The 15,079-nt window shown below is 38.3% G+C and overlaps 1 protein-coding gene across 2 annotated transcripts; it reads right to left on the reverse strand.

Moving 5' to 3' along the window:
- Positions 1-1,231: 1,231 nt before the first annotated feature.
- kif3a (kinesin family member 3A) lies at positions 1,232-14,419 on the reverse strand. 2 transcript variants are annotated; one of them, XM_067599000.1, is made up of 18 exons: positions 14,250-14,419; positions 12,378-12,660; positions 12,058-12,202; positions 11,600-11,684; positions 11,280-11,385; positions 10,812-10,951; positions 10,484-10,681; positions 10,100-10,274; positions 9,885-9,983; positions 9,083-9,163; positions 6,163-6,319; positions 5,882-6,062; positions 4,845-4,955; positions 4,574-4,699; positions 3,876-3,929; positions 3,704-3,772; positions 3,448-3,578; positions 1,232-2,311 (listed from the first exon to the last, which is right to left on the reverse strand). In XM_067599000.1, exons 1-18 carry the CDS (start codon positions 14,253-14,255, stop codon positions 2,263-2,265), a joined length of 2,196 nt encoding a protein of 731 aa, XP_067455101.1. In that variant the 5' UTR covers positions 14,256-14,419; the 3' UTR covers positions 1,232-2,262. The 2 variants fall into 2 exon arrangements, with proteins under 2 accessions (XP_067455101.1, XP_067455100.1); XM_067598999.1 differs by lacking the exon at positions 9,083-9,163 and having other exon boundaries at positions 14,250-14,418.
- Positions 14,420-15,079: the final 660 nt, after the last annotated feature.

Below are 15,079 nucleotides of genomic sequence, written 5' to 3' on the forward strand. Positions count from 1 at the left end.
TGCAATGATCTATGCAGCATCACTCAGACAGACAGATGAACAGACAGACCCAAAAATTCTGCTGCAAGACATTAAACAGGAGGTGGAAAAAATTATTCTCAATAAAACGGTAAGAAAACTATAAAACTACATGTTGTTTGTTTGATTTCTTGTTTGTTTGTTTTATAATATACTGACATTCTTATCTTGTCATAGATGTGGAAGGATATATACGTGCCAGAGATATCACGAAAAGATCATAAAAGATGTGTGGTACGTTGGAAACATTTTACAATTATTTTGATTATTGTACACAGTGGTCTTTGATGTCTAACAGACATTGCAAAAGTAATTTACACACTTTGCATGGAACGTGTGAAGATAATGATTTGGTTGCCATTGCTAATTGTGACTTCCTCTTCACAGAAACATTTCTTCTGTTGTGCAGAGATGATTGTGAATGGCACTAATTTAGAGAAACTCACCCGTCTTTTGCATCAGTACAACAACATAACTAACGAGGTAAAGATGAATTAATTGTTATTGAACATGCTTTTTAGTCCCTTCTGAAACCAAAATTTAAAAACAAATCAAACATGTTGCTGTGACTCTAAAGGCATTTGTTGTAACAATAAAAATGTCCTTTAATGTTCATCATTTTCTGTACCATTTCAGTTCTGTGTTTAGCTAAATCTTTGTGTGCTTAGAATTAAAATTGTTGAAATGATTTTGTTTCAGGAAGGGAATACCAACTGTTCCTTGACGGATGATAGTGTTCGTCTACACAAAGTGCTGGAAGACATCGAGTATTGTGCAAAGAAGAGGAAAATGAAATGATCACAGGAATTATCAGGAGTGATTGTATTATTTAAGTAACACATGTAACATACATAAGTTATATTTATTTATTCTAAAATGTAATGTTTATTTTCTTACATATCCTATTTTTGTAATATTTCTATTTATACATCAATAAATTATAATGTGACAGTAGTTTGTTGTGAAAGTCTTATTTTCTTCTGGCATATAATGTACTATTTATCAATATATACTGTATATAATATTTAGTAATCCATCCTCATCATTCAAGTGAAACATGAGGCAACTTTTTTTAGACACCACTTGCTTACTGAGGTTACAGATGATCCAGCTGTGGGATTTGTCCTCAAGTGAACTTTTCAAATCACCAGTAAACAATTTAGGAATATCACAATTTAACACTGAAACGCAGAAAGAAAGAGCAACAGGAATGTGAGATAAAACATGTCAAATAATTTAATAAATAAAATATCCAGGGGTTTGGTGGGTGTAAACATTTGACATACATTATGATACAAAAAAAGTCAGTTTGCCTCCACTACAGAACATTGTAAGATTAAATTAGCTCACAAAAACCTCATACTAGTGCATTATACTGAGGCAAACAGTATGTATCTCAATATAAAGCAAAGTGTTCTGACATTTAAAAATAAAAGATGACTTGCTTAGATTAGCAAATGGCACTAACATACTGGCATGCATACCCCCTATGCTTCTGACCTACAGGAAAAAGTATAAAGCGCACTTTTCAGTTACATACTTGATACTACAAACTCTCCTCTGATTGCCCCCCCGCCCCCATTATTTCTTGTCTTCTATAGGGAAGAGACTGAGGCTACGGCGTTCGCTCAGAGTAGAATAATTTAATTTAAAGTGCACCCTTCATTAGAATTCACTTATAATGTTTTCGTTACAACTTGGACTGTGACCAGTTTCTCAGAAAGCATGAAATTAGTGCAACATTGGAGACTTGACCTGTGTGTGTTCATCACGAATCATGTAGCATGTAAAACCGCACAACTTTCAGAAGAAGATCCAGTTTTTAGGTCATGTTGACAATTCTATTTTCAACCATCTGTAGCTTCTTTCAGAGCATTGATCATTTTCAAAACTACTGGTGCTGCAAGTGAAATATGCTTATGGTAGATTTCCCCTTAATGCTAATGGTGCTTAATTTAAACAGGCTGCTGCTGCTGAAATGTGTTCTAAAGCAACATTAAAATGTTGGAGATCCTCAAAGAAGTCTTAAGCTATAATACAAATAACTCGTCCTCTTGGCCAAGAGGTCTTAATCCTCCCTGAACAACTGCTCCTTCACATTTAAAACCTTGTCAGCTATACAGTGTATTCAGATAATCTTTTAAATAATGTTCAACAATAAATTCTTCAGACTCAACTACTGACTTCTTTTTCCTAAGGTTATGTCAAAGTTGTAGTGAAATGAAGCTCTCCTCTACGGTGTCTTCACTGCAGAAGGGATTCGATCACAGCTTCTGGCTTTGCAGTTCTTTTCCTGTGTAAAGATGGGTACGTGATAAGGGTTATCAACGGCTTCAGGAAGCTTTCAGCCTTCTCAATTCTCAGAATAACAGTATATCATGATATACGGCAAATACCATCTTGCAAACGCTTCATATCAACATGCTAGAAATAGACAAATTATTACCATTTGAGTCCACAACCAATAACATCTGTTTGATCATATTCACAGTATTTAACCATAGTATCTGATGTAGTGTGTTTGGCTGTGAGTTGAGATGGGCTTGAGGCCAAAAATGTACTATCAAGTAGTCACTCAAAATCAGGTTTCTGCTTTTCAGAACTTCAAGCCTCTTCAGCAAATGAGATAATTATCTGATATTAAAAAAGCTAAATGTAAACGTGGCCAAGAGGCATTCAAGTCTGATTTTTACATGTTTTTATGTCCATTTTATGCCGTTAATGTCTGTCTTGATGTGACGCATTTGGTGCATGTCATTTCTTTTGCTGTAAAGCACTTTGAGCTGCATTTCTTTTTGGTGTGAAAGGTGCTATACAAATAAAGTTATTATTATTAATTATTATTATTATCATTATTAAAACAACCTCAGGAGCGGTTGGAGATATATTCTAGCCTGATTCTGCAAATACATATGTCATTCCAAGATACATAGACATTTTTACTATTACTACACCTGTGAACAGTCTGTGTAAGACGACATTAACAAGATCTTCCCCTGTGATAATGGCAGCTTAAGTGTCTCTGAAATTGCACTGAAATCAACTATCTCTCACCCTGTAATTTGATAAGCAACAGCAAGAACAGGATTTGCGATTTCAACATGTAAGGTCATACAGAAGGTGCCAATGTGCTGTTGTAGAATTTTTCTGATCCCTGATCAGTGCAACCACTGAATTAACTGTATGGGTGAGGGAGCGTCGTGAAGATATTATAGTCCATACATGCGAGTCATCCATGTGAGCTGATGGATAGTTGTTCTAGTCTGCTCAATTATTACTGTAGCAACTAAACTGCTAAATCGTGCAGGTTATTCTTCATCTTGCATTTTTGGCAGTTACCGGGAGCGTTACCACCACCCTCTGGACTGGAGTAGACCTCACCCAGAAAAAACCGAGACAAACCGTGTCTGTGGTGTCTGTGGAGATTACCTTCGCCCAGTCTTGGGTCGGCCACTCTTGCTACTTTTAGAAGTCTTGGGCCTTTCTAGTTTCATCAATGACTGCCGCATGCTCTCCTCTGTGTAGGCCAGATACACATGGGACAGGTCCACCTCAAATGGCTACAGGAGGCAGGGACAGAAGCGGAGAGACGGCAAAATATGGCATTGTGAGGTAAAAAATCAGGAACATCAGTCATTACACAAAAACAGGGACAATAAAAACAAAAAACATAGAAAGAACTCACATCCTTTTCTTTTTTGTCTGGGGCGGGGGTCTGTTTTCTCATATTGTTGCCAGTGTATGCCACGCATTTCTGAAAAACACAAGATAAAATAAAAATACAGAAATTATAGAGAAGTCTAAGTTTAAACCACAAACCAATGTGTGAATGTGTGAGTCATGCAAAGTCAGCTCACCAGCTGCCATTCTCCAATGTCTTCATTCCAGTGCACGTAATTCTCTATCATCTCCTGCACAGGAAAACATGAGCAAATATAAAAGGAAAGACATTGTCATTGATGCAAAGCCGCCCCCCTCAGACATCTGTGCCACCCGTAAGCAATGAACGTTACCAATGCAGCCTTTTAGCCATGCTAGCTCTATGAATGAATTTGTTCATCCCTTTCAGCCACAACTGTAGTTCGTGTTTAGTGATAGTTAGCAAATGCTTGCTAATGCCCTAAGCTAAGATCAGTATTAGGGTTTAGCTCAATGATAGGTATGTGAGGTTGTGAGCAATGTTTCATGAGGTTCTTTGCATTGAACTAAACATATGTTCCAACAGAAACATTATAATGCTTCAGTTCATTTAAAGTGACTGTCCATGGATCAACTGTATTAGCTGTTTGTCTGCCAGGAGCTTGTGTCAGATTATTATACACAGAATAGTTTAAAAAAAACAAAGTTGTGTAAATGAAGTTATGTGGTGAGTCAGTAACAAAGGGAGATTTTTTTTTATTTTTTATTTTATGCCTTTTCTTTGTGTGCACAGATTGGACAGAGCAGATAAAGTTATGGGTATTTGGTGCAATATGAAAAAAATATGACAGAACCATAGTGCTACTAAAGTTAAGTCAACACACACACACACACACACACACACACACACACAGACCTGGTATTCCTGTGGAATAAAGTTGTCTATGATGAGCATCTGGAGCCGGAGTTCGCGGCTCAGCTGACGGATGTTCTCCAGGAGGCCCTCGATCTCTCTGTGATGCTCTTGCTGCAGATCTGCCATCTAAAACATAACAACCACAGTCGATCAATTTCCTTTCTTCCACCGATTAATCAAAACTAACTACAGCCATGGAGAGAGTTAAATATGAAAAACAAAATAGTAGCCTGTATGATTGTCCCCACACATTACACCATGCTATGCTTACTTCTGATTTGGCAGCCATCAGCATGGTCCATACTTTCTTCAGCTTCTTAGTCTTTCCTTGAGCCTCCTCCTGAAGGCTAGTGTACTTCTCTTCAATGTCCAGACGTTCTTGCTGTTGAGAGAGGGGAGAGGGATCAGCAAAATAAAATAATCCTTTATTAATCCCACAGCAGGGAAATTTGCAGTGTTATAGGAGCAAAGGGGATAGCGTAATAGCAAGAAGCATCAGTAATAAAGCAACATATAACAAGATAAGTAAACTGATTCGACGGTTGACTTCACATTATTGCACAATATAGGAAATAATGATATTGCAGTTGAGTATACATTGATAATGCACATGTGTGGGTTGTTAGTTTGTGTGTGTGTGTGTGGTCTATGGGGAGTTGTGTTGATCGTAAATTCTGACAGCAGCAGGAAGGAAGGACCTGCGGTATCCAATTATAGTGATTATATCAAAGGAAACTGTGGTCATGTAAAGGACCTGATTTTGTGCATCTAGGACAGTTTTCGAACCCTGACCTTTGTATTATATCAAAAGGCACACCAGTGTGCATTTACATTTATACAAAGAAAGTGAGAGAGCGACTATGTTAACCCTATTTTCCAACCACAGTGATGAAGTAATTTCAGTGTATATATATTGAGATCAGCATCTCGTGTGAACTATCTGATATCACATCCTTTTAATTTAGGAAGTGACATTGTTCTTATTCAAACACATCTTATTGATTTATTTTGATCAACTGTTAATTCAGACATACAAACATCTTTGCAAACAAACACAGCATTAAGCATTTAACTCCAGGATGATCAGTAGACATATTATTTGAGTGCAACTTAAACCTTACTTTAGTTACAGCATGATAGTGGTTGTATAGTTTTAAATGTGATGTAATCAATACATACATTCATGTAATCATTTCATACTGACTACAAGCATGACTGCACTCGTCATCAGCTGATCCACTTAATGAAGTACTCTGTAGTCGGATCAGTTCTGCAGATCGAGCTGAGGTAACTGCCATGTGTCCTTACCTCTTTCTCCTCCAGCTCTCTCCGCAGTCGCTCTGCCCTCCTGCGGCGTTCTTCCAGTTCATTGTTGGACTCCTGCAAGAGCTTCTCCTGCTCCTCAGCCTTGGCCAAGAGGTCCACGCCACCTACGATCACCTTCTTCTCTAAGGCGGACAACTTCTCTAGCAAAAGGTGATGCTCCTGCCTATGAGAGTTAAAGGTAGATGAGGGTATCAGACAAGGGGGTTAATGGGTGATGACGAGTTCTCGGATGACCGAAATATAAATTCTTTCCGTGGACTCACTGAGCTTTGAGCAGGTCCTTCTCCCTCTTCTCCAGCTCTGCTCTTGCCTTGTTCCTCTCCTCCTCCTCCATGTCCAGCTTTGCCTCCAGGGCCTTTCTTTCCTCTTCAATCTTTGCCTGCATCTCCACCATCTTGTCCGGGGAAACCTTCTTTCTCCCTGTAGAGAGACACACAGGGTAGCATACAATACTTTTAATTGAAAATTTAATTTAAATGTAGCTTCTCTTCTAACTACTTGTGTATGTTAGAGTGATCACAAAGCAGATTAATACATCTGATAATCAGCATCAGTATTATTTAACCTGTGCAGTTTTAGTTTATAAATATGTATCTGCTTTTTTTTTTTTTTTTTTTTACAAAAACATTAGTCTAGTTTATTTTAAGGACCTTAATCCTAACAGCGAGATCCAGCTGCACAAAGTTTTTATTCACTAATGCACAGTATTAAATAATTATTGTTAGTGTAAGCAAAATTTGAAAGGAAACTATATCCAGTGTGAGATTCTCTAAATGACACAGTGGTTATGTAGATGGTGAACATGACACTCACAGATGGCATCCATATAAAGACAGACAGAAAAATGTTAGTGGCGATTATACGATAAACCTATTATCTATTAGTAAGATTTAGTGAAATAACTACCGAAATGACTACACGACTTTCATATGGATAATTTACGTAAATAGAGACACCATAGCTACAGGACAGTAGGACCATGTAGATTCTCACACCAACCTCTTTCTTCTTGAATTAAGAGGTGTAAAGCAAGTCAGACAGGCGGCATTTGCACCAGGAGGAGGAAAGAGAGACAAAGAGCAACACATTACAGAGTGATCTGGAAAGTCTTATGACTCTATGGAGTGGAACGCCACATGAGGGAAGGACAAGGAGTGGGAGAAAGACCGAACATCAAAGACAGAGAGCTTCTGTAATAAGAATAACAGAGAGGTGAGAAGATATGACGTAGAAAACAAATAAAAATAAAACTTTCACATAATGAAACATGATGTAGGTGAAGGCCTGTTTAGTGTCTTTTGATGATAAGGGTCTGACAAAGTCTGGCAGAGGTGTAAACTGGAACTGAGAATATTCTGTCATACAGAAACTGTCTATGATGTGGACACATTGTGGTCATTTAGGTCATGCATGAAAAGAGTAGGAGAAAAATGTACTTCTTCAGAGGGTGTCAATCCTTTTGAAACAATCGAAGCAACACAGTGCAACAATTTGAATTCTGTGCACAAAAAACGTCAACACACAGTAATACAGGGATCTGTCCTGAGACATCGTTGTCAAAACAGCCACACCAGGAAACTCTGTAATCATTTTCATGTAAATCCAAATAATATTTGGTACATGAAAGTACAGTAGTGTGGTCTGTAGCGGTGGGGGGATTTGGGTTGTGTGTCTACAAGAGTGGCAGAGAGTTACATCTGACATGGGGGAAGTAAAAAGGCCCCTTTCACACATGCACTGTAATCCATAAATGCACAAAATTCACTCTGGTAATTTGACTACTCAGGACATAAGAAAGCTAAAGTGTCAATTAAATGAAAAACGAGACAAGAGAAGGTTACAATGAAGTTAGAAGCCACACTGGAAAGAAATCACATGCCTCCCTCTATCGAGGCTGCACAGTCATCTAAGGTTGTAAATTTAAAAAAATATTTTATTTCAATAATGGAAAATATATAGTATATATATATATATATAATATACAGTCATATTTCATCTGCATTTGGATCTGTATTATAATACTCTGGTGACCTAGTTGTTAAAGTGTTGATCATGACACACAATGCCCCCACTTATTCCCCATCTCTCTCTTACCTCAATTTCCTGTCACGTCCTGACTGTCGTCTGTCTAACAAATATATAAAATCCCCCCGAAAATAATACAAAAGATGAAGAAATCCTTAAAAAAAAAAATCCCTGATCTGAGTCAACACCAAAACCTGATCATTTCTTCCCAATATGTCCAAAATAACTTTTTTACCAAATACATCAAAATCATTTTTGGAAGTTTTTGTCAAGTTCTGCTAACAAACAAGAATCAATAGATACGCTCAACAAAATTTAAAAACATGTCTTTCTGATGTTAAGTAAAATCTTATTTTTCATGCAGGCCTGCCGTATTATAATGCACATCATATCATGACCCCTTCTTCAGACAACTGTGCAATTTCACTCTTTTACATGCTACTTAATGAGCACAGAGGTTAAGAACTTTAGAAAGGAAATACTACGAATGACTCAAGTTGTCGAGGAGACATAAAGGCATCAGGAAATTCCCCTCAGAAAACTACCTACACACACACACTGCAAAAAATATCACACATAAACACATTGGCCAAGTCGCGTAACACTTAATTAATTCCAACTAAACTAAAAAAAAAAAAAAACTTTTTAAGCCACAAACAAACGACATACCGGCTAAGCAGGAACTGAAAGGAGAGACAACTTTACAACCCCCAGGATGCCCTACTTTTCTAATTTTAAAGAGAAACTTTAAAAGCAGTCCAGGTGCTGCTAGACTGTGCATCACAGTCAGCGGAATTATCTGTCTTATTTATTTTGGATAAAATTAATAAAGAACAGCTACAGGATGCTGTGACAACTTTTCAGGATGCATAAGTGGAGGCAACCCTCCACAAGCGACGTCTATGGTCAGCAATCAAGCCGTGGAGATAAAAAAAAGCATTCAACGACAAAATATACTTTATAATTATTCCGGTAGCCTGCACAGCGTGGGAAGTGACAACGCTAATTTTCTGCAACTTGATATTTCGCAGCAGTGTTTCCACCATGGTGACTGCCTTACATCAATATTAAAACCAGAAAATTTACGGTTTCCATGTGTGAAAAGGGCTTAAATTAATGAGCATGTGGGCTGGTAGAGCAGGGGCTGCTCTAACTCACTAGTCTGAGAATTGTCCTCAGTGGGTGGTGGTACTGAGGAAGAGCAGGCAAGTTCTGAGCTATTGCTACTGTTGCTACTGTCTGCAAGGGAAGCAGCGAAAGTACCATACCCTTTGAAATTATTATGTGAGAAACAGGTAGAGGAGATCTAGGAAACATTGGTTAGCAGAGCTTAAAGCAAAATATAAGTGCTCTACATATGGTACAGGTCCTACAAATCAGGCAGCTGTGGGTGCACACATGCAATATACTCACAGAAGTTGGATGGTTTGCTTGTTATTAATTCAGACTAATCAAATACTATAACATTAAAAGAAGGATAATGAAAACTGGAATTTATAAAAAAAGATACTAATATAAAAACACCTGGGAACAAGATCTCACAGGAACAACAACAGTTTCACAGCATTGCGTCATAATTTGATTGCTTAACTTATGCTTATTCATCTGTAACTAACAAATTCCACTTAAAAGCAGAGCAGAGGAGAAGGTGAGAATACCAGGGGAACTCCTAAATGAGAACAGTGTTATGTCTAAAGCAAGCCCGATCAAAAAGAGTGGAGCAACTTCAGCTAGATAATTATCCGAGCTACTGGATGCTGACTCATGACAATTTAACATACTGATAGGAGGTGAAACTAGATATACAGCAAATATCCAGATTTTTATCAAACCATTTACCAAAATTGCAAATTAAACCACAACATAACACCCTTCACAGACTTGTGAAGATCACATCAAAAGATTTTTTTTATTTTGCTGATGCATGCTTAATGTGTATGCATTAATTGCAAATTCTCACCTCTTCTTCTCCTATGGCCATCTCCTGCCTCAACTGCTTCATCATCACCTTCATCCATCTCTTCTGATCCGCTGCCCTCTGAGCCAGAGATCTCCTCGCCTAGAATGGCACATTATAAAGAAATGTGCAGCAAAAAAACCCCAAAAAACATTGTAATTCAAACGGCATGATTACTTTCTACTGTCTTTACAGCTGAACTAGAAATGACTCATTACCTTCCTCCAGTTTCTTCTTCAGCTCTTCGATCTCTTTCTGAAACTGGCGCAGTAAGGCGTCCTTGGGGTCCTCATTGATTCTGGCTTTGTTCTTGATGTTTTTAGCCCTGTTAGCATAGCGCAGGGTACTGATGGTCTCATCGTAGTTATAGTCTGCAGGGCCTATATTTGCACACTGGTGAGGAGAAATATGTCATTTAAAATGTGAGGCAAAAACTGCAATGTCATGGTCTAGTACGCTAAGATTTTGTGCTTGGAAACAGTCAATGTGCATTAATTGCTCTTTGAAATGGAACTTTTGTTGCTAAAAGACGTCAATTTAAACTTTTTTTTTTTTTGCAACTCTAGCATGCATGCTTCTACTGTTTCAAACATTCATTGTACCATCATGGTCTTGGAGTTTCCTCCGAGTGAATCCTGCAGCAGACGGGTTAGTTTGGAGTTCCTGTAGGGCACGTGTGTGCTCTTGCCATCCACCAAGGCGGAAATGACATTACCCAGTGTGGAGAGAGAGAGATTGATCTTTGTGGCTTCCTTTAAGCGCTGACCTGTGGCCCCAGTCTTGCCTTGTCTCTCTGAGCCCTGCAGGAAGGAAGTGTGGCAGACAAATTGGTGGGGGTCAGATGGACCCAGAGTTAAAAAGCATATATTCACCTTACACCTGTATGATCTTTCTATTTTGACTCAGAACTTTCTGGCCGCAGATACATACTGCAAGATCAACCAGGTGGAGTTTTCCCATGCGGACATGTTGGTTTCCATCAACACCCTTCTCACTGCACTCGATGGTGATGGTGAAGATGGCGTGAGAACGGGAGCTGTGTTCATTCATGTTGGTGGCACCAACAGACCCTGGATACAAGGAAATAACATTTGACACAAATGACTCATACAAGTTATTATGACAACACACTTATAAACATTTTCTGTTTATTTCAGGCATGCCCTAGATTTACAATAAGAAACAATTACAGATTTTGTTTTATGTAAATCAATTAGTCAAATCAACACAACCTTGTATGCAATCAAGACTGCTAAAGCCTCTTCGAATGTTCATTTGTGTTTCTCACAGTCAGTGATGCGGTTTGAACACGTAGCACAGCTAAATATCTCTGAAAAATGTAGATCAACATTTGATGTTGTGGGCATCTATTTCCTTGCTATCAGTTAGTCTGCTTACGGTTTTTGTGGCCCAGTGTCATAATGCGGTCCATGTCATCAGCATTGTTGACGACGTAGCCAGAGAGGTCTTTGATGTACACACCAACATCTGGTCTTTCTTTGACCTGTGACGATAAAACAGACCTTTACCATGGAAAACCGCAGTGAGACATAACCATTTGATATGTGCAAATCTGCTCAGTGACGTTTTGCAAGTTTCCATGCTTGGAAAAATGACTGTAATGCCATTTATGACAAATCTTCCAAGACTGTTTTGTTTTTAATCACTGGATTCCATGATTTAGAGTAAATTAAAAAAAATTTAATTTTTTTTTTTACCTCTAGCCTCTGCATCTGGTCCTTGCCCAACAAGTCTCGCACTTCCTCATTGTAAATCTCCAGGTACGAAACGCGGACCAAAAACCTGTGGCAGTTTAATATGTGTATATACAGTCAGATTCCACACATAAGCAACCAACCAGAACAATAAACTAACATTATCAAATCCTATTCCTCTTCAAGGCAGTGGGCAAAACTTTCATGCTCAGTTTAACAGATTTTTTCCCCCCCCCACATACTTTGTATTATCAGAAAACCTACAAGCTCCCTCATTAAGGTAAAATCAGAGGTGCACAACGATGTCTACCTTTGCTTTTTCTTTACAAGCACTACCTGGGTGGTGTAGCTTTCAAGGAAACCATGTAAGGTTAAGTTACGTTGGTCCTTGGGGGAGGGTGGGGCTCATTTATTTGTAGACAAAATTGTTTTTAATATTTACAAAGTGATTGCTCTCTTACCTTGTGTCACCCTCTGCCTTGGCAATGTGACCAAAAATATGAGCAAAGGAGTTTGGGATTATCCCTCTGAGCTCTGGGACTGCTCTCACACCCTCCATGGTGAATGTTTTCCCTGTGCCAGTTTGCCCATATGCAAAAATGGTGCCTGAAATGGACGTATCACACCATCAGTGTCAGTATAGATTATAACAATTATAGATATAAAACACACAATAATTACTATCATTATCATTATTATATTATGATTAATAATGAAAACAACAATTCTAGTATGACTATGATCAAATGAGGATTAACGCTAGATTTATAAGAGTTTTTACCATTGTATCCTTCTAACACTGAATCAATGATGGGGCGGGCTGTTAGATTGTAGACATCAAGCTGTTTGCTGTCCGGTCCAAACACGGTGTCAAAGGTGAAGGTCTTGGGAGGCTCATGGAGAGTCTCCAGTTTGTTGACCGTTATGGTCCCACGGATCTCGTCCACCATGACGGCCTGTTTGTGGCCCATCACCTTCTCTTTCTGGTTAAGGGGCCGACATCTGACCACCACCTTAACATTATCACTGACCTCCGGCTTGTCATGTTTCTCAAGCTTATTGCTCTGAAAAAAAAAACACCCCAAAAACACACACAAACGAGAAGACATAGTGAAAGCACTTATTAGTCTGGCTCCACAGTACATATCAAACATGCTGTGTCAGTTTACAATCCCGGCAGATCTCTCAGGTCACGAGGTGGAAATCTCCTCCATGTGCCTGAATCATTTTCAAAGTCTGCTGAGACGGCATTCAGCGTTTATGCACCTAAAGAATGAACAGTTAGCCTGCTGATCTTAAACGTGCTCCAAAACTGTGCTCTCTTAAAAGCAGTGGAGCATTTTCTTGAATGAACACACCTAATTTGTACAGTATGTTTCTATGTGTGTGTATATATACATATATACACACACACACACACATATACACACACACACACACACACATGTACATATATATATATGTATGTGTGTGTGTGTGTGGTGTGTGTGTGTGTGTGTGTGTATGTATGCATGGATGTTTTTGTTTATAAGTCCATTTTTGCTGTTTTATTTTGTTTTTATATAAAGCACTTTGAACTGCTTTTGTATAAGATGGTGCTATACATATAAAACTTGAACTGAATGTAACCTAGGTAACATTAACTAGTTAGTTGATTAATTACAAACCAACATTTTTCAACATGGACATAAGGATACTGCTGTCAATCTGTTTGTAGTAAGTAAATAACACCAAGCAGTTTATGTGCAGATAGCATTAAGTAATTTGGTCAAAACGTTAGTTAGCTGGTTGACCTATACATACAGTGGCAATTTGACCCATTTTGACATTTGAAAGCAATAAAAAAAAAAACACCATAAATTACATTCTTTAAACCTGACATTTTGACTTTTCCTAAAGTGGCCAAGAATATACAGAAATGGAAATATTTGAAAATGATGTATTCGTGTGCAGCTGGTATACATTTTTGCACATAGAGGGAGCTCTGGGTCAGTGCTGACTGACTGGCAGGTTTTAATGAATATAATGAAACCTACCATTCAAATGTTGTTGCATTCTTCACTTTCAACAAATTAATAGAAATAATCATGGCTGTTATGTTCTCTTGCTTTAGATAACATGAGATCATGATATAGTGTGACTGTGAATGTATTTTCTCTATAGTGGCAAACCTAAAAGAAAACACTGCCTCTGCTCTCTGAATCATACATGAAGGATCGATCACCCCATTTATTGATGACTGATAAGATATCTATGGATGAAAACTGCATATGTGGTTCAAAACCTGGTATAGGGACTAAAATGAAGGGATACTTAAGCTGGGTGAGAATAAGAGCAGTATGCAAAGGTTAACTAACGTCATCTGATTAGCCTTGGCCGCTTGCTGGGTTGCTAACTCGGGCAGGTAAAAACGTTGACAGACGGACCACAGAAGATTTGATTAAATACTTGTTGAGCTCAATGTTTATAACACTTAATGATCAGTGAGGTGTGGTGACTGATAAAATGTAATGCTGAGAATAGTGCGCTATTTCCTAGTATATCAGATAAACGACATGCTAACCGGTTAGCATCACATCAGTGCGGTCGGAGGAAGGGAGGAACCCCTTCACCAACAAAACAAAAAAAAATGCAAACAGGCGTGGCGACTTACCGGCATAGCAAGATTGCAGAAACCGATTAGAGTAGAATTTTAGTGACAATGAGATATTTGTAAGGCTTTGACTCTAGCTTATCCGAGGAATTTATATGCCAGCGCAGCGCCCATATCATCAAAAGGCTCACATCCGATAGCTTGTTGTCAGGTCTGCTCTGAGTCGGTGTGCGCATGCGCTACAGATTGGTTACTGTAACTGCAGCAACGCAGATGTAATCAATACGTATATGGGCTTATCATTGCAGATATTAGTATTGTGCAGAAATACCAAAGAAATGTTTGAGATTATTTAGAATCAGTGTCTCAATCGCAGCCCCCCCCCCTTCTGTGGGCATTTATTTTTAAATAACCAAATTTAAGAGATCCTTCTCACAAACATTGTTGTCAGATTTTCAGATATTCATATCTGCATCAGCCTAAAAAGATAGAGTATCTGTCATGCTCTAACTTTGACCTCATCTAAAAGGGCCTCAAGGTTAGAAAATCAAGTAAGACATACCTTAAGCGTGGTGTGTATCCCTGATTAAAAATGTAAATTAATTAAATTTGCACACAGTGGACTTGTGGGAGCCCCTAGGGGTTATAGGTACTCCAGCCTTGCTGACTGCTGCAGCTACAGGTTGCAGAATAAGGACATGCAGAACATTTAGTAACTCCAAAACATTATATAGAATAGTTAGCTCAGCTGCAACATTAAAATAGTTGTTGCATGAGTGTTAACTTTTTAGAAGAAAGATAAGGCCTAATTTCATATTGTGATACTTATACATATTTGTCTGCTTTCTGTTGCTTATTTTACACACATTTTTGAATGCAATACTTTTGCA

The sequence above is a fragment of the Thunnus thynnus genome, chromosome 9 (assembly GCF_963924715.1).
Source record: "Thunnus thynnus chromosome 9, fThuThy2.1, whole genome shotgun sequence".
Lineage (NCBI taxonomy): Eukaryota > Metazoa > Chordata > Actinopteri > Scombriformes > Scombridae > Thunnus > Thunnus thynnus.